Source organism: Spermophilus citellus (genome assembly GCF_964194105.1).
Source record: "Spermophilus citellus genome assembly, chromosome: 14".
Lineage (NCBI taxonomy): Eukaryota > Metazoa > Chordata > Mammalia > Rodentia > Sciuridae > Spermophilus > Spermophilus citellus.
In genome coordinates this window covers 94,944,931-94,965,904 of record NC_138194.1, presented here as the reverse complement: position 1 = coordinate 94,965,904, position 20,974 = coordinate 94,944,931, and the positions used below count along the sequence as shown (strand labels likewise).

General features: G+C 38.0%; 1 protein-coding gene across 3 annotated transcripts in view; it reads left to right on the top strand.

Annotated features, from left to right (window-relative positions):
- Positions 1-20,974, top strand: part of ADCY8 (adenylate cyclase 8) — a gene marked incomplete at its 3' end in the record, with an annotated part of 230,432 nt that overhangs the window by 36,018 nt on the left and 173,440 nt on the right. For all 3 annotated transcript variants that reach the window (XM_081265990.1, XM_081265989.1, XM_081265991.1), the window contains exon 2: positions 9,127-9,276. In XM_081265990.1, the coding sequence (XP_081122116.1) occupies positions 9,127-9,276 (150 nt within the window). The remainder of the gene's footprint in view (positions 1-9,126; positions 9,277-20,974) is intronic.

The window sequence follows — 20,974 nt, the reverse complement described above, 5'->3', positions numbered from 1 at the left end:
AAAAAAAAAAAAAAAAGGAAAAATATTACAGCTCAGACTACACCTCAGGAAAAGACACAGCTGCCAGACCCTCTGCTGAGAGATGCAGCCACAGTCTCTGCCCTTAAAGAATTCAAAATTTAGGAAGACTGATGGATAAATAAAAAGGAGATCAGAATTCAATGTTATCTTTGATCTTCAGGTCATTTTCACAAAGCAGAGATTCCCTTAGGTCATACTGGGGGCCCAATGGGGTAGACTGACTTGAGAACTTTCCAGAAATAAAGATCCCAAGCTGTCACCCCTGGAGACTTTCGTTCAGCAGGTCCAAGTAGGGCCATGGGGACCTGCATTTTTAACTCCCAGCTGATCCTCAGGTGCATCAGAGTAATTAACTTGCTGGGGGATCCTCTTTGTCTTCTCTTTTTCTCCTAGTACACAAGAAGTCCATCACTCTGTCCTGTTATCTCTTCCTTTGAGATATATATTCCAGGTTTTGTCCTGTATCACCACCTGCACAATTACCTCCCACCACCATGGCCCAAGTCAAAGTAGGTTTTCCTGAGATTTGGAGTGGCCTCCAGTTTGCCTCCCTGGCTCCATCCTCCCCAACTGCAGTTTGCTGTCACCACCCCAGCCAGTGTGACCTTGAAAACATGAGTGATAGTTCACATTTCCCCACTATTCAGGGTTCCAAGGGACTTTCTGTTCCCATTTCACAGGAAGAAAAGTTAACATTTTTATTATAGCCATTAGACCCCCAGTTCCTTCACAACCCTTCAGAGCTCACCTCCAAAGAGTGTTCACCCACTTTCCCTCTCCTCTCTGATTCAGCCACAGGATTCATGCTGGTCTTGAGTGGGTTTCTTGCTTCTCTTGCCTCGGAATCATTGCACATTCTGATCTTTCTGCATGGAATGTTCTCCAATATCCTCATGGTACTCTCACATCTTCCAAGTCTTTTCTGAAGTCCTTCTCATAATAGAGGTCTTTTCTGAACTCCCTATCAATTAGCTCCCCCATCCTTTCTCCATCATTTTACCCCCTCCTCTCTTTTCTTCAGAGCAATTATCACACATACACCACCAACACTGTGTATTAAATATTCCTTCTCCTACCTCTAGAATGAAAGCAGGTCTGAGCAGGACTTTGCTTTGCAAACTACCAGTTCAAAAACTTCATGACACATTAATCTTGTTCCATAAATAAATTTGAATGCATATGTTAATAGAAGTTAGGAGCTAAAAAATATTCTCAAATCTAGTTTAAAAGTGTATAAGGATATTGATCAATTTCTCATTTCACATGCATATCAGCATGGGGTCAGAGCTAGCTTACAGAGATAGATAGAGAAGGGATCTAGATAGAGTTAGGTTGGAGGGATTACAAAGTACAAATAATTTTAAAACACAACTTACCACATCTTGGAACCACAGATCTGCAACTACCCTAATGTAATAATACTTCCTTCATCACATTTAGTAAAATAAAAATAACAATAATAATTGAATATGTAAGGTATTCCTAGATACTTGATATTAAAATGAAAAACATTATTTGTGAGGTTAATTACTAACAAAGAATCCCACTATGTAGGCTCTCTCTTCATGCTCTTGTTTCCTTTGCCACATGCTTTTAAATTTGATCCCTCTTATTGATTCTTGGTTTAATTTCTTGAGCTTTAGGAGTCTTAAGGAAGATGGTGTCTGAGCAATTAGGTTGGAATATTGACCCTGCTTTCATCTGGAAATTCCAGTGTTCTGGTCTAATTTCTAGGTTTTTGATCCATTTTGAGTTCATTTTTGTGCAGGGTGAAAGAGATTTAGTTTCAGCCTTCTGCATATGGATTTGCAGTTTTCCCAGCATCATTTGTTTAAAAAGTTATCTTTTCTCCAACGTATATTTTTAGAACTTTTGTTGAGGATCAAATGACTATATTTACATGGATTTGTTTCTGTCTTCTATTTTATTCCATTGTTCTTCATGTCCATGTATATGACAATATCATGCTGTTTTGTTATTATAGCTCTGTAGTATAATTTGAGATCAGGTATTGTGTGACTCTTCTGAGGGTATTAGTATCTAGCATATATAAAGAACTCAAGAAACTTCAACACCAGAAAAACAAATAACCCAATTGAAAAATGGGGAAATGACCAAAAAAATACAGATGGCCAACAAATATAGGAAAAAATGTTCAACACTTTTAGCAATCAGGGAAATGCAAATAAAACTACACTTAGATTTCATTTCACTAAAGTTAGAATGGCAATCAAGAGTACAAATAACAATTATTGCTGATAAAGATGCTGTGGGAAAGGTACACTTACACATCATTGGTGGGACTACAAATTATACACCTGCTTTAGAAATAAGTATGGACATTCCTTAAAAGACTAGGAATGGAACCACCACATGATCCAGCTGTCCCACTTCTTGGTATTTATCCAAAATAATTAAAATTAACATACTATAGTGACATAGACACTTCAACATGTATAGCTGTGCAATTTACAATAGCCAAGTTGTAAAACCATCCCAGGTACCCTTAACATATGAAAGAATAAATAAAATATGGTACATATACACAATGGAGTTTTACTTAGCCATAAAGAAAAAGAAAATTTTTATTGTTGGTAAATGGATGGAACTGGAGAATATCAAGCTAAGCGAAATAAGCCAGACTCAGAAAGTCAAGGTTGAATACTTTCTTTCCTATGTGGAACCTTATGAAAAAAAAAAAAGGAGACAAATTTTAAAATGGAGAGTATCTCATAAAAATAGAAGACCAGTAGTGTACAGGAAGGAGACCAAGAAGGAGGGAAGTAGAAAAAGGTCATGCGGAAGTCCTGGGGAATTAAATCCACCAAAATATGCTACATCCATGGAAAATACACAACAAGAAAATTCCCACTTTTATATACAATTATAATGCACAAATTTAAAAATCAATAGAAAGGAGATAAAGAGAATACAGCAAGGGGCTGGGGGTAGGTGAAAGCAAAGGGAAGGTACAGAGGAATGAGATTAATTAAATTATGTGTGTGTAGAAATGTGGCATAATGAATCCCACCATAAAGTACAATTATAATGCACCAGTGAAAAGGAGACTGATTCTGGGCTCTGCTCTCCTCATTGGGCATGGACCTTAGTGTTTCTTCGCCTGGCTTTAGAGACAGGACTGCTCTGCTCTGCTTCTTAGACATGCAGGCACCACTTTTGCAATCTGCAGGTGCTTCTAGGAAGCACAAGGCCCCACTGCAAGGCTCCCTGCCTGAGGGTTCTTCTAAATCTGGACATCTTATGTCACTAGTGAGTTTATCTGAGTAATCTATTCTTCCTATTATATACACACACACACACACACACACACATACAAACAAATCTATAAATTCAATGTAATTCTAATTCTTGAAATAAAAGAAGAGATTCTTGAATATATATAAAAGAATATACACACAAACATAAATTCTCATATGTGTGTATGTGTGTGTGTGTAAGCATATGTGCAAATGTATCTGTGTATGTATCTGTGTATATAGATATGTATCTGTGTATATAGTTCACAATATTACATTTTACTTAATACATCAGAGTAGCTCATGCCATTAAATATCTTTAAATGCTATTTTATATCCACTTATCATACAGAACACAGTTTATTCAGCCATTTCACTAGCTGCTAAAGTAATGCAGTTTCCATTTATTTTCCATTATCATAAATAACACTGCAATGGACAACGCTTAACAGAAACTTCCAATCTTGCATTTGATGATTTCCTAAAAATAAATCTTAGAAAGCTGGGTCACTGAATCAAAAGAAATGAGTAAAATTTTGCAAAGTGCCACTAATTTGTTTTCCAAACATATTGTAATAAAGAATTCCATAGCATCCAACTATTGGATTGTTTTCATTTTAAAAAGCAATTCTTTCTCATAATTTCTCATCACCCACACTTTTCTGCTTTGAGAAAAGCAATATGTCCGTCTATTGTTTCCGCACCTTTTTTGTAGCCTCATTTTCTACATTTCACTCTAATCTGTAGGCATTCATTTTGGCATACAGTATGAGATGATAATCAAATATTTTTCCAATAGTTCACCAATTATCCTTTTATGAGCAATTCTTTTTTTCCATTAAGTTTTGAGCTATATATATCAGACACAAACTCATTACGATCTCAATCATCTTTTTCTCTACTGTGCACTCTGCATTTATTCCATTATTTTTTCAGTGGCGTTTTTCTCTATTGATGTAGAGTTTTAATTATGGCGGCATGAAGGCCTTGACACTTTGAGCAAGAAGCACTCTAGTCCCTTTTAAAAGAAAGCATTTGATATGATAGCTCACCTATCCTTTCAGTTATTCTTTTAAATCATCTTTCAAGTTGCAAATGAAGATTCTACAAGGGATCTTAATTATAATTTTAAAGCTGTAAAGCAAGTTGGGTAGGCCTTACATGGTTAACAATTGTGTCTGTATTTTGTGAATTTGTGTACTTTCCCTCTTTTCTAGCTCTCATACATTTGATTTTATTGCTGATGAAGATATTCTTTATTGTTTTACGTTACCATTGCTGTTGTAAGACCACTGTTTATCAAATCTGGTAAATGATGATTAGTGGTATGCAGAAAAGCCATTCATTTTTTTATTCATTTATCAACTACCTAGCACTGAAGTGCTGAGCAATTCATAGGCACAGGGCTGAGCATTTATCACCTAGCTGCTAACCAATGGATATCAACAATAATCATCTCTGTGTAGAAAGAACTAAAATTCCAATGTGGGAGCACACATCAGTGAAGCAAGTATGCAAATATGTATATAATTATGTGATAAATGAACAGGGTGCAAAAACAGTGAGTATCACGAAAGTTCATGACTTTTATAACAGTGATCTGAGAGCATCTCTCAGGAAACTGTAATAAATCCCAGAATAGAGAGGAAGCTGCAAGGTAAGAAGTATTGAGAAGGGGGTTCAAGCAGAACGAATGGCACTTGAATGGCATAGAGATGGGAAGATTCAATGAAGGAACAAATAGTAAATTTGATTGGTGGATACAAAATGGGTAGGAGAGAAAGAGGGAGGATGTGCAAAATGAGTTGGAAGAGGATCAATCAGTCTTTATTGTCATGACAGGGAGTTGTTTTGTTCTTTTTTTTCAACAACAAGTTTATCTATTTAAAATCTATGTATTTTAGCAGGCAGTGCATGCATTTACACAAAATACAAAAGCTAGTGATTAGAAACTAAGACTTTAGCCTCTATTCCAAGAATTATCCAGTACCTTACTGAGTGATTCTGTGCACGTGCAGTGATAGCGAATGTTAGCCCTTTGGGATTTTTCTTAATATTCTATTCAGTTGTATGGATTTATTTTATTAATGCTTTCCCCCACATTAATGGAATGATCATGGTTTTATTTAAAGCTGTAAATATGCAAATTATAATAGTTGATTTGATAATGTTTTAATATTTTAATATGCTCCAATTCCTAGAAAAATACAGCATAGTCAAGTTGAATTAGCTTTTCTATACATTGATGGCTTCAATTGGCTTTATTCTTTGTAAGAATCCCCCTTTATATTCATGAGTGAGATTCACCTGTTATCTACCTTTTTAGATCAGCTACATAAGTTTGGGTACTAAGGTTATACAAGTCTTATAGACTGAACTGCTCTCTCTTTTCTAGTCTCTGGAAGAGAGGAAAGATATAAATCATTCCACAGTTGTTTGTAGAGTACTCCGATGAAGCCATTGAGGCTTGTTACTTTCTTCATATAAAGAATTTTAATTATGATCACACTTATTTGAAATTTCTCCTTTCTTCTTGAGTTAATTTTGGTAAAGATGTATTTTTAGAAATATCTCAATTTCATTTAAAGATCTTATTAGCATTAAAGTTCATAGTATATTTTATTATCTACTGATTTCTGAAATATCTCTGTCAATTTTTTATTCTTAATATTGTTTACTTGTATCTTCTCTCTTTATTAAGCTTGTAAGAATTATTTCTGTTTTATTAGTCTTCAAAGAGTAAACTATTAACTTTGCTGATCCTCTTCCTTACTGTCATTTGATTTTTAATTCATGGCTTACTGTTCTTATATTATTTTTTTCCTTCTACATATACTTTGAATTTACTCTGTTCTGTGTTTAATTAGGTTTGGCTAAATCCTTCAGTTGAATGGTAACACATTTGTTTTCAAGCTTTTTTAAAAAATGAAGCATTTAGAACTATAAATTCCTCTATGTGGACTACTTACTGAGTTTTGTTCTGTGGTATTTTCAACATTCTTTGGCTACATAAATTTTTCATTATAATATATTTTTAAATCCATGAGGTATTTAAATTTCTTTTAATTTCTAAGCATATGGGATTTCTCTAGTTATCTTTTTATCTTGCTTTTTAAGTTGGTTTCACTATGATTACTGGCCAAGTTTACATAATACTAATTCTTTGAAATGTGCTGAGGTTAGCTTCAGGCTCTGATGTAAAAAAAAAATATTTTGCAATTTACAATACTGCCTAAAAGTTTGTACTAATTGTTAGACACTATGTTTCATTTCAAGATTGTTGTGGGAACTATTGAAATTATTTCTTTGAAGATTTTTCTATCTGCATGACATATTAACTGCTCAAAATTGTGTTCAAATAGACCACTATGTTGGTAAAGTTTGTACTTTTGAGGCTCTGTAGTTAAATATGTTTAAATTTAGAATTTTTATCTACCTGGTGAATTAAACTTTTTATCATCACGTAGTGAGCCTATTTATCTCTAGTAATGCTTTTTTCTTTAATCTGGTATTTATACAAAATAACAAACTTTGTTTTGTTTTGACTTTTAAACTTTTTATATTAGTATAATTTGAGAATGTCTTGGTGCAACCACTCTGGAAAGCAATATGGAGATTTCTCAGAAAACTTGGAATGGAACCACCATTTGACCCAACTATCCCACTCCTTGGTTTATACACAAAAGACTTAAAATCAGCATATTACAGTGATGCAGCCACATCAATGTTTTAGCATCTCAATTCACAATAGCTAAGCTATGGAACCAACCTATGTGCCCTTCAACAGATGAATAAAGAAAATGTGATATAGATAGATAGATAGATAGATAGATAGATAGATAGATAGATGAGATAGAATATTACTCAGCTTTAGAGAAGAATGAAATTAAGGCATTTGCTGGTAAATGGATGGAGATGGAGAATATCATGCTAAGTGAAATAAGCCAACCCCAAAAAATCAAAGGCCAAATGTTTCCTCTGATATGCAGATGTTAATTCACAATAAGGGCAGGGGGTCCTAGGGAAGAATAGAATTACTTTAGATAAAGGGGAGTGAAGGAGGGGGATGGAGGGTTAGAAAGATAGTAGAATGAAATAGACATCATTACTTTATGTACATATATGACTGAACAACCTTAAGAAAGAGTCACATTTTAATATTTAGTCTGATGTCCCGTAATTTGGTATTGTGTTCAGGACATTGTGAACGCTGTATGGTTCAGACTCTGGATAACCTTACATTCCTATGGACTTTGTCTTTTGGGCTTCAATTCAGTTCATTTTATTTGGGTTATTTTATCCTTAACTCAGTTGTTTGCTGTCTACCCTGTTCATGTGAGGCTCAGGGAACAGTTTATACAAGAATTGGAGGCTCCCTTGCACGGGTTCTCTGTAGGATTTGGGGCTCACTTTGCAGCAGCTGTACTTTTTTGCTTCTCTGGAGCTCCTGGACTTCCTCTTGGCATTTCGTCCACCCCACTCTGTATGAACTGCCACCTACCCTTGGGTTAAGGCCATAAAAATAAGGAAATTTACACTATGTCAATCCTTTCTTCCATACATCCACACCCTTCCAGAATATTCCCACTTTTCTTCCCAAGAAAGCTATACAAAAGGAGTCTAATGTGAATTCAAGAAGTCTAATTTGAGAGTGTGGCAAGGAGATCTTGATGCCGAGTAATAAGATAATGGGAAAGGAGATTCAAAGAAGCAGAAAATGTGAGATCTTTTCTTGAGTTAGAAATAAGACTTGAGTTCCACCAAGGAGGACCCGAGTGCACTGGAGTCATGGTACAGTAGGCCACTCTATGAATGTCTTATATATATCTATATGTATATATACATGTTTATTCAATTATTAGAACACATCAGTGGTGCAAATTAATGATTTTCGTTGTGACATTTCCATACACGCATATAACATGGTTTGATTGAAGCCACCCTACTTTTTGTTTTATTTTTTATTGGTTCTTTTTAGTTGTACATGACAATACAATATACTGTGACATAATCATATAAAAGCATGAAATGTTATTTTTTTCTATTTCAGTCCTCAATATTTCCCCTTGCCTTCCCTTCCTCCCAGCCCTGTTCCCTTCCCTCCACTGTTCTTTTGTGATTCTCACCATCATGTACATCCAAAAGACACAAATTAAAAAAAAAACTGTAAGTTGTTATGAATGATTTTTCTGCTCCATATCCTCTTCCCCTTTTTCCCCAGGATTCCCAGCCTAATACAGACCAAAAACGTCAGCTCCTGAAGAAGAAAGCTGAGGGATGTTAGGGTCTGTAAACAAGTCAGGATGGCGCCTGGCAAAATGCCAGAGGGAGTGGTTTGTGAAGTCACGCCAGCGAGCCTTTAAGTGTGGAGATTCCTGATTGGTTGACTGATGTATCTAGTTTATGTTAATTATATAAGCTGTGTGGAATGTATAAATACCATTCCTGTCCTACAATAAACGGCTCCCACTCCTGCTGTATCAATCTACACAAGTTGTTCGTCACCCCCCTAGTTATTTTGCTGCAGCCGGACTGCGGCAGAGGGACAGGGAAGAAAATAGAAAAAGCCAAAGAGACCTCCCCCATCTTTCTTAACTCACGTTTCCAGTCTAGGTTCAGGTTTTAAACTGGGGAGGAAGAGACTGTGACTTGGTTAAGAAAGACCTCTCTGAAGGGTAACATTGACTGCAGGTCTGAATGAAGGGCAGGGTTTTATTAACACCCTAGTGAACATTTCAATTAATATATTAAGATCTACTTTTGAAATTTTTACTTACTTATTTACCTCTTTGCCTACAAATAGCTCGTTTAACCACCTGACCTCACTGTGTTTGAAATTCTGTTTTAGGTTGTGGCCCAGGCAGTGCTGTTCATGTGTATGAACACGGCTGGGATCTTCATCAGTTACCTGTCAGACCGGGCCCAGCGCCAAGCTTTCCTGGAGACCCGGAGGTGTGTGGAGGCCAGGCTGCGCCTGGAGACAGAGAACCAAAGACAGGTACCAACTGGAAAGACCCTGTTATCACCTCACCAGTTACACGGACTGTTTTCCTTCCTCCCAAACAAATCCTAAATTGCCATTGCTCTTTCAAAGTTTATGTCATGAACTTCAAGAGTCTAAAATAGTTACAGGAGACTTAGAGGTCAAAGTAGGTTGAGCTTATTCTCTATACTCAATTAATTGGTCCCCAAAAGAAAGAAAGTAACTGTAGTCACAAGATATTCTGACACCTTTAACTAACATCTGTGTTTATGACTCAGGTTAAAATCAATATCGTCTACATTCTCATCTTCAACTTCCTTTCTTAAAACTATAAATTGTTATTTCAGATAAAAAAATCTCCACTGCATAGGAATTTAAATTAGATAGTAAACTCTTAGAAAAATGTTATGCATGTCTAATCCCTAATACTTCTTCCAGTATTTCAGAAGAGACATTGCACAAAATAGAGTTTATGGACCGGATACCAATCCCAGAATAAGGGAAGTAGCAGGCAAAGCAGGTTGGATGGGGTGGGGGAGGAGGGTGGAAGGAATGAAATCCTGTTTGAAACCGTTGAAATAAAGAAGGCTCTTTTATATCTTAACTGAGTGGATGCTATAGAGACAAAAAGTAGCTTTGGTCTCAAATGATATATTCCTTCAAAATAAAATTAGTTAAGACTAAAGACTTGCTCTTCCAAAAGCTATTTATATGTACAAAATACATGTGTTACCATTGTTTCTGAAAATAACTATTAAAAAGGAATAACAGGAATCCATTAGAAACTGGTTTTAGAATCAACAATAGTCGGCTAAGTTTATAGGCTCTTGATAATTCTATGCATAATAGATGTATTAGTTCTACCGTACTTGGTTCTTTTTCTTGAAGTTATGTATGCTGTAGCACACTTATTTTAAACTTCATACAATGATGGTTTGAGAAATTGCAAACAAAGGAACTGTAAAAGGCTCAACATTTTCTTCATGATTAATTGGATTGAATCATCAGGAAAGCATGTGTCTTTGAGTTAAGTGAGTCCAGGTCTGTGTGGCAATGGATGAGGCAGACAGCTTGGGTGCAACTTGACAAAACTCACCTCCCACCAACATATGTTATCTCCGACATATGTTATCAACAGCAGAGACTCCTGAACTTGCAAATCCTACAGTGACTTCTTGAGATTCGGAACAGGGAATTTCTAAGTTAATGACTAAAGCAATTAATTATGGAGCCTCATTAGTAGTTATAGAGTAGTTTCTCTGAGTAGCTCTTGGAACTATTTAGAAAAATAATTTCCAGGAAGAAAACACTTTGTACAATAAAATGAGAGTATCTCCAGGATGGTGTATTATATTCCTGTGCAAAACAGAGCAGTTACCAAACTGGTACGTCACTCTTTCCATGGGACTTGTGCCAATGCAGAAAATGCTGTCATATTAATAATTTACTCAGCTCTTCTTGATGTCCCATCACAACAAGAGCTGCTTTGTGAGTGAGCTGTCTGATACGCCTTTTGAATGCTGTGTTTATGAAATATGGAGACATTGAAAATTATTGCCTTATCCTATCCGTAAGACTTGGCTTTCTTTCTCATGCTTCAAGTTAGGTGTCTCAGAAGCACTGTGATCTAGTAATCTAACATGGTGGAAGGGTGTTCCACTCTCCTCTCTAGTAGTTGTTTTTTTCTTTTTTTAAGTTAGTAGAAGGAGAAAGAAAATAATAATATAGAGGTGAGAAGAAGAGACAATTCACCTGTAAAGGCCACTAGAGTTTGTGTCATGGCTCATTTTAATTCCCAGTTGGGCCACCTAAGTCACTTAGTCCTCAGCCCTAAGTTCTTCATTTGAAAATGGAAAGTATCTTTCTCTTCAGCATTATGTTTGCTTCAAATGACATAACATGTATATAGCCACACAAAATTATAAGTCAGCCTTATTGTTTTTTTTTTTAAAGAGAGAGTGAGAGAGGAGAGAGAGTGAGAGAGAGAGAGAGAATTTTTTTTTAATATTTATTTTTTTTTTAGTTCTCGGCAGACACAACATCTTTGTTGGTATGTGGTGCTGAGGTTCGAACCCGGGCCGCACGCATGCCAGGCCAGCGCGCTACCGCTTGAGCCACATCCCCAGCCCAGCCTTATTGTTTTCATGGATAAAATACAAGAAAAGACTTTCCTTTTTGGTGGAAGGTTCTTGATTCTGAGGATTAAAAGTAAAGTCTTCTATAGGTTTCTTATAGTCACAGGATCAGAACTATGATCAATTATTTCTGGTGTATTGACCACCCCTCCTTCCCCTGATAGCCAGCTCTATGTCATTCTCTGCTAAAGTTACTTTCCATTGACACTTGATCTCTGCTACAGGTTTCCATTATCCCTGAGAACTTTCTTGGTTGTAAATGGGCAGTGTAGTCTAGCAGAGAAAACACAGCCTTTCAAGTGAGACTGCCCTGAAATTGAAATCTTTGCTTAGTTACTATTTTAGTGAGCTTGAGCAAGCTGTGAGTCTTTGTTTCTCTACCCATAGCAAGAAGATAATAATAACCTGCCCAAAAAGTCTCCTTAACAGCTAGAAATATTGTGTGCAATGCCCTTACAACTCAGAGAAGAGTTTCTATTAGCATTATTATGCATAATTATGTATACGATTCAGCCAACATAGCTCAGGCCCAAGAGGGCTCATTTGAGAAAATATTATAAATTGTCTTGTCTTGGTTGAAATAACCTGGAATTATTTATATGGAGGTAAATTGGAATGGTGGTTCTCCTTAGGTTACAATAATCAAACTCATCAATATCAAGGGCCATTGACAAATTATTTAACTCTTGTCAGAGCTAATTATAATGTTATACCTTAAAAATTCTGTATCCTTCAAAAAAGATGCTGTAAAGGCCTAAATAACTGTAAATGCTTTATTCTTAGATAATTATCCCAAAGAATTCTAGTGGCAATTTTTGTGCTTATCTATATAGCTCATACTATGAGCAGGCCATACCGCACAGAAATGATTGAGAGTTTTTGAGATTTTTCAAGCACTGGATTTATCTCTTGGCAGGATACAAAGGAAATACTTAAACGACTGGTTCAATATTGAATTTGTTTATTTATTTAAGGTCTGCTGTGCATGGGGAACTGTGCTGGGTGTTGAGAACATGATGGGGACTAACAATCAGTTCCTGGCATAGAGCATCAGATATGAAAGGATACATACAAATCCACAGACACCGCTGGCAATAGTGTATGACTCAAACCTAAACTGCATGATTATAGAGAGCTACTCAGAAGAAACAGTATCTAAACTGACATGCTAATGAGATTTAGATGAATAGTTAAGTGAAGAATACCCTGTACCGGCAAAACACACACACACACACACACACACACACACACACAAATATCTTGAAGAAAAAAGAAAAGTTTTTTTGGGGGGGGATTATGAATACCCCATGATCATTCATTCACTTTTTCACCTATCTAGCCTTTTACCCATGCTGTAGACATAGAAATGAATAAGATTCTCTTTTAACACTGAATTGAGCCTGGAAGATGAGTGTGATCTTAATTATTGGATGAGAAGGAAGAAAGACATTAGCAAAGATGCTGATGACAAGACATGATTTGCTAAAGGACAGCAATGCTGGTCAGTGGGTTTCTCGGATAGCCTCCAGAAAATCTGCACTTTTCCAATGGAACACTACTACTTTCCATTCAATGAAAAATACATATTTATTGAGTCTCAGCTATGAACCAGGCATTAGTCAAAGTACTCTGTACACCAAAGTAATAAAAATCTATTACAGATCTCCATTACTGCATGCTACAATATCTCAATCTTTATATACCTATTTGATAAGGCACACTGTGATCCCTTTGAAGAATCCTCAGTGTCTCATTCCTTGACATATGCCATCCAGCCGTGCCTGGAATATGTGATTATAAATGACTGGGATCATCAATATTTAATGATGGCTACTAGTTGTTTTTCCAAATAAAAATCTGCAGGTAGGAGCTAGAGGGTAAGTGGACCAAGAACCATGTTTCCTCTTGCTTGATGGTTCCCATCACATAACAAGATGCCTGAGGTCCTGGGAAACGGGATTTTTCCTTGGAAATCCGGAACTTACCCGCATCATTCTTGAGGTCAGAGAACCAGGCAAATATGAAAACGTTTTGCTGTCTCTGTCTCTTTTAAACTAAGAAGTTTAAAAGAGTTTTAAAAAGTTTTAAAGTTTAAACTAAGGACCTTGAAGCTGATCCTCAACTTTATAATATCTCACTTCCTATCTGTAGTCATCGGCACACCAACAGGGAGAAACTATCGAATGGTTCTAAATGCTGACATGTTGAACTTACTCAACTGCAAGAAGTTGGGCATCTATTGGCCCTTTTTTTCCAGAAGGCAAGAACAACTTCCTTCATCTTGTCTCTTCCTTCTCTTCCTCCTCCTCCTCCTCTTCTTCCTCCTGATCCTCTTCCTTTTCTTCCTCCTGATCCTCTTCCTTTTCTTCCTTATTTCTCCTTTCCCTCTATTCTTTCTCCTTTTCCTCCTCCTCTTCCTCTTCTTCCTTCCCCCTTCTCCACTCCTTCCTTCTATGTTATCACCAACTGCAACTCTCATAAGCACACTAATCAACTCCTATCTGTTCTCTTGATCTCCAGCTTCTCTCCCTTAATCTGTTCTCCATCTCACAATCCTGACTGGTTCAGTGCCAGTTCAGGGAACCTGTTAAGAGAAAACCATTCAGTATCTGAAAGATTTGTGTGCAAACCACTTTGGTGCTTCCTGGCTGTGGGACCTTAGGCAAACCTCTCCTTCTGGACACCTTGATTTTTGTGGACACAAGATAAGCATGGCGATTATACCTTCCTCCCATGGTTTTGGTGTGGGGTAAGAACAAACATCTCTTAGCCCAACGCAGAGCAAGTGCTGTGAGGATGACATTGTTGCTCATCACTGCAAGAAAGTCCTCTTGTCACCGTGTTCAAGCCTAACTTTCTCAATTCAACCCATTGTCTGACCCACTAGTTCACACCAATATTGAGCTAAACTTGTATGTGGTGCAATAAACCTTCCAGGATCTAGGCCCTGTCCCCTCTCCTGGTCTTCCCCACTCCCTCTCCTATTACACTGCACCAGTGACCATGAGCTCCCTGAAGTGCTGCCTCATCAGCCTGTCCACGTGGTTCTTTCAGCCTGGAGAGTCCGCCTCTCTCCTCAGGTATTTCTGCTCTGCAGCTCCAGCATTGCTTCCTCCCCAGGCTCATTCTGATCCCCAGGTAGAGCGGCAGGGCTTTTCTCCTTCCCCCACCATGCCAGGAAAGTTAACTCTATTACAGGATGCGTCATACTTGGTGGCTTTTACTAATCTACGTTTCTCTGGCTACATTACCTCTAAAGACTAGTTAAAAGCTGCTACTCTATCTAATGTATCTTATTCTCTGTATTTATCTAGCACAGTGGCTGGAAAATAAGAGCTGATTAATATTTATTTAACTGAGTTATACTGAACTCAAATGGTGGATGCTGACTTCCCTTTTACCTATACACATGTTGAAATAACTCTTCTATGGAAGAGTAAAGAGACCTGGGTCCATTGTGTCCCCACTGAAAACTTGGGGTTGGGAGCATTCTGATCCAATTCAGGAGACACCAGCACAGGCTGAGCACACATCTTCAACAGACCTGCTGGGGGAATTTTCCATCTGGAAGCTACATCTTGGAACATTTCTCTTTGGGGAATTAGATTCTAATTACTGTGATTTTTTGTAATCCCATTTCTCCTCCCAAATGATCCAAATGGCCTATATTTATTTTAAATATTAAAATGAATTAATTGTTTTTCTTTCAGCTTTGAGAATTGCAAAAACCTCCTTATGGTAATCATGGCATTTCGAGGTATCTCAGAAGCTCTAGGGGCACGGGAATAAAGTTTCAGATGATACCATATGTTACAGCAGCAGAAAGATTATTTTTAAATGCAGCAGATGTTTTAGCTGTATTAAAGCAATTCAATTTAACTTAAATATCTTTGTTAGGCAATATTGGTGTGAGCTACTGGTTTGGACATTAAATTGAGAAAATTCTGCATCCTACTGTGCTCTTAGTTGGTTGTTTTGATTCATATTGGTGTCTTATAGCATCTAGGTGTGTTTTTATTTAATTATTTGTATCTGTTAAAAGAAAATTAAAAATTCAGTTTTATTTTAAACGAAGACAAAGCAATCATTAAAAATTGGTCTTTCAAAAACTTACCTTTACTTAAAATGACACTGATTATTTGATTAACCCAGAATATGATCACTTTTTGGAATATCTTATTGAAATGTAGAAATTTTTTAAATCCAATGTAAAAATGAAGGCATTAGGTCTACTGCAGAAATAATATCATTAACTGTGTATATTTCATAGAGTAAGCAGCAAAGCTAATGTTTTGGCAAATCTTACCTGATTAACAGCTTGTATTAGGATTAGTGCTTTTTAAAGTTCTTTGTTTCTTCTGATTTTGTTAACCATAGCAGTACTGCCACATTTTTCACATATTTCTTTTACAAATCTCCCATTGACTGGCTGGCATTCAACAGGCCTGGTTTCAAAGGGTCAGTCTGTACTTGGCCAGCTCCATCATTCTGGTCCCAAGGTGAGGCAGAGGAAACTGCTCACCTCAGGGCAGCCAGGGAGCACAGCACTAGGAGTTGGTGACTTATTCATTCACTTTTAAATATGGATACTCTTAACTAGTGAGGCAGAGCTTTGTCACTCGCTCATTCATTCATCCATGGAGGAGCATCAAGACTGACATAAAATGGGCAGAACCTCAGTTATGTCTGTTCTTTTGCTCCAACCAAATGGTCTTTGCATTATTCTCCCAAAACCTCTTCAGCTCCTGCCACCCACCTTTCTGCTCTTCTCCATCTCTTACATCCCAGGCATGGACCATTTGTCCTGTTCAGCCTGACCTGTTACTAATATATTTCATAGCCGCTATTCTTTGGGTTTTGCTAGAAAATTCACTGTTTCCTCCACATTCTTCTCAACTTACTGCACCTACTCCTTGGCTTAGGCTTTTCTCTCTACCTGGTATGATCTTCCTTTCATCCCTCAACCTTATCCGTTCTTCAAAGCTCTGCTTAAATGTCATCTCCTCCACAAAGACCCTCGATTATCCTTCCAGCTGTGACCTTCATGAGAGTTTCATTTGTGAATTTCTTGATGATATTAGTCTCTTTTTATATTTTACTATGCCCTGCCTTTATTTCGATCCTATCCTATAAATTTTTTGAGATAGGATAAACGTTTAATTTGTATTCTTCACAAAAGCTGTGGTTGCAGAAGGGGAAAACAAACTGAGAAGCAGAACAGAGGCAACAGGTAGATAATGACTGCTACTAATTGTATTTCCCAAACATTCTTTGATGCAAACATATTGTGAATATATAGACTTGGGAAATACTCTCTTCTTGAGAAATCAAGAAAAAAATTAAAATTGAATTTCACCATAGGGACATCCTCTTTAACATCCTACAAGTATCTACATCTCTGTGCTCAATTTCTTTCATAGTTTCATTTCTCTTCCTAGTTTCATTTTCATTCCTTTCAGATATTTTATTGTGGAAAAACATAATATGTTATTCCAGTCTTCATCCTCCCCGACTATAGAATGCTCTGTGGACCTCACTGTCCAATAGAATTTCTTATGATAACAGAAATGACTTAATATCCCTGATTGCCAATGGCCACTAAGCTGTTAAGCCAGTGTGGAACTTTAAATTTTTATTTTTATTAATTTAATCTTAAACATAAATAACCATATATTATCATTGGATCCATATTAAACAGTACATCTCTTTAATCGGGGATCCTCAAAACAGATATATTAGTTTTTATTGGTTTACAGGTATCAATAACCATGTCCTGCTCATGTAAGAAAAAAGAAAAAATGTATCCTGTATTGGCTGAGTTACCAGAGAATTTTGGAAAAAAAATATTTAGAGAAATAATACAGGGCTTGGGAAAGATCCCGGAACCAGGAATTCAAGAGTCATCACAATCCAAGGAACACTTTGTTCATCTTTTATTCTCCCTCTGGATCTGCTCTGATCTCCCCCTTGTCTCCAGATTAACTCCCTCTTAATAACTCTGTTATTAAGGCTACATGGTAGAAAATGGTTGTGATACAAACTCTTGAAAATTTACCCCTTCTACTCCCATCTAGAGAAATGGCCAGAATGAAAGATATGCTCTTCAATCCAATCTGAAAATACAGGAATTGAAATGCAATTGGCCAGGCTTTGACTGAGTGCCCCCCACAAGACTTGTCAAGAGAGGCAGCATTGGATACAGGAGCATGGCTGCTGGGGGCTCTTTCCTGACTGTTGGGTGAACCACTCTCATAGAGGAATAGCAAGTGCCTGGCATTGTCGTCCACTCTAACTGAATAGCACAGCTGGATAACTTGATAAAGAGTAGAGGTCTGTTTCACTTAGTACTATGGTGGCTGGGAAATCCAATATCACGGTGCCATCATCTGGTGAGAGCCTTCTTGCTGCATCATAACACACTGGAAGGCATCACAAAGTGAGACACAGCAGGCATGCCCTTTCATCTCTCTCTTCTTATTCTTATAAAGCCACTAATGCCATCATCATAGCCCATGCTCATGGCCTTTTCCAATCACAGTTGCCTTCCAAAGCCCTACTTCCAAATACTATAGACTTTGGGTATTCAGTTTCCAACGCATGAAGTGTTGGAGGACGTGTTCAACCATAGCAGTGTCCCTGATCTAATAACCCACCAGCAGCCTCCACTCAAGCTTGATCTCTCCAGCACTTGGTCCTGCTGACCAGTTCTTATGCCCCCGTCTCTTGAAGTACTCTTTTGCCTTAATTTCCATAGGGAGCTCTTGGTCTTCCTTCCTGTCTTTCAAATTTATGATTTCTTCATGTATCCCTTGTCTTCCTCTTAACCCTTGAATGTAGGCATTCTTCAAGGGCCTTTCTTTGAACTCTTTTTTTTTGCTCTTTTCTGGTGATTTATCATAACTTCTCTACTGCTGGATAGTTCCCATATCAATATCTCCATCACCGTGTTTCTTCCAAGCTCCAGAGGCCCACTGCCAACATCCTGCTGCAGCTTCACCATCAGAAGCCACCAGCCTCATGAGCTCAGCCAGTTCATAATATTCTCATCCCCCAAAAAATAATTTTCCTCTGTAGCATATCCATCCACATCAACTGTGGTGCTGGTTTCTGTTAATGCCGTCTCCACCAAATATGTCCCACATTTCCTTTCCTAGTAGTGTGTGGTTAAAATGGCTTTCTTACTTTCTAGTAGTTTTTTTCTAAGCCATTTCTCACCCAGGTAAACTGGCCTGGCTACCTGGATGCACTTCATCTCAAAATTCTTCTCAACAAAGAAACTAGAATTTCACTGGGTGCGGTAGCCACATCTTTTACACACACACACACACACACACACACACACACACACACACAATGATTTTCCTTACTCCCATTTTCCTTATGGCCTATGAAATTGGATACTTTACAAACAGATTGAGCTACCTGGAAATGCATGGGGCATACAGACAAAACCATGGCTGTCTGTGGCCTATTCTCATCCTTCTCCATCTTATTTTGAGATGATACTGTAGTCATCCATTGGTCCTCTTTCTCCAGTGAGTAGGAGTCAGGTGTGGGGTTATCACACGTTCATTTCTGGGCCTTTCCTGCAGTAAAATTATGGCTCCTGTTCACCCCTCAGGAAGCCCACTGACACAGGGAGCCCCACAGTGGCCTCCACGCGCTCTGCCTCTGGCTGAGAAGCTGTGGCATATGCAGAAAGAAGGAAAAAGAAGTCTGTGTTCCCTCACTTTCCAATTCCCTAACCTTTGCCCATAATAAAGGGTCCGTTCTGAGCCCTGTCTACTTCCCTATCTATCTACTGAGCATTGAAGAGGGAAGGTATGTAAAATACCTTCACACCTCGAAACACCAGCAGAGAACATTACTTGTGTCAGGAGCATCTTCTTAGGGTCCCCTGTGGATTATGCAAGATCCACACTAATACCCCAGGAATGCTACTGCACAAGTGTGCAAACCTATCACATTTACCTCCCATTACAGCCCAACCAGCCCGAATCAAGCCCAGCTTATCCATCGTGTTCCATGCCACTTCCCTCCTGTACTCCAGCACTCCACCAGGTCCAGCTATTGTTCCCAGCACTTCTGCACCTGTGACAGCTGGCCAGTCCCTGTTTGCCCTCCATATTCAGTCTCCATCTATCTCTACTGTTCCCTGTACCCCAGGAGGCTGACCTTTATGGATTGCAAGCTCAACATCCTCTAGCTTCCAGTTGGATTTGGACAACGGGAGGCACTGGAAAGAGACTAGAGGGTGAGGGCAGAGAGGCCAATGCACTTATCTCCACATCTCCCACACGGCTGGGTTGCAGATTGGCTGTGACTGCACTTCTCTAGCAAAGGCCACAGCTCCTATCAGGCAGCCCTTGCTTACATACTGTAGGGTTTTATGGGTCCCAAGGGCCTTTATGGTTGCTCACTCTTCTGTCTTTGGGATATTTTACCATCCATTATTAGTTTTCTTAAGTCTTCTTTAAACTTTCTTTCATTGTCCTTTTTGAGGTACTAAATGGGTCCTGCCTGGGCCATAAATGACATTGTCCTATTCCTCTCTTTGCATGACATGCCCTATTTCCTTTTTTGGTCTATATGTATGAGGTAGTTTAGCAGAGTAGAAAGACAAGTCAGAAAACCTCTGCTTTGGCCAATATGGTAGTCACTAATCCTGTGTGAACGTTGAGCACTTGTAATGTGCCCGGCCTCAAGTACAATGTGCTGTGAGTATAAAATACACACAACAAAGAAGTGAGGAGATGGAAAATAGTCTCACTAAAAACTTTTTGCTAACTTACAGCTGTTGATCATTTGTTGAAATGATATTTGGAGGATATGTGTTAAGTAGAATATGCATTTTAAATAAATTTCAACTCTTCCTAATGTTTAAATGGGAATACAATGAATATTTTAATTCTATATGTGGCTCACATTGTATTTCTACTGAAGAGTACTGGCCTACATGTTTGTCTCATTTCTATTTCTAACTTGCTGGTGTGACTCTGAGCAACTTGTTGAATTACTTGGTGTGTGTTTCTTCATCTCTCAACCAGAAATGATAATTCCTGACCTGACCTTAGGAATGTTTTGAGAGACAGCATAATGCCTAAAAAAGTGTTATTTCAACTGTAAAAAGCTCTACAAATGTTAGGGCTATTGTGAAAATCTCACCAATCTGGTGCTCAGATGTCCCTTCTTTAAGAAGTCTTTCCTAATGTTTCCAGTCCTAAGTTATATATATTTGCCTTGGCACTTAGAAGCTTTTATTTAATATTTAACAGGGGCTTTCACATTCTGCCTTTCACATGGGTGGGCACCATGGTTCCCTCTGTTTGCCAGGAAAGTGCTGAACAGTGAACAGAGTTCCAGTGTTAATGGTTTTTGATTTTCCTGTAACCACCGACCTTACCCAGAGGCCTGGGTTGACTCCATGTGGGAGGAACACCAACTCTTACATGCCATCTGGCTGCCTAGTTCTTTGCTGTCTTTCCAGCACATTATTTGCATTTTCTGGGATGGTGAAAGGAGTGACAGCTTGAAGAACAAACTTGGGTTTCATTCCTAGTTCTAATTCCACATCTGGT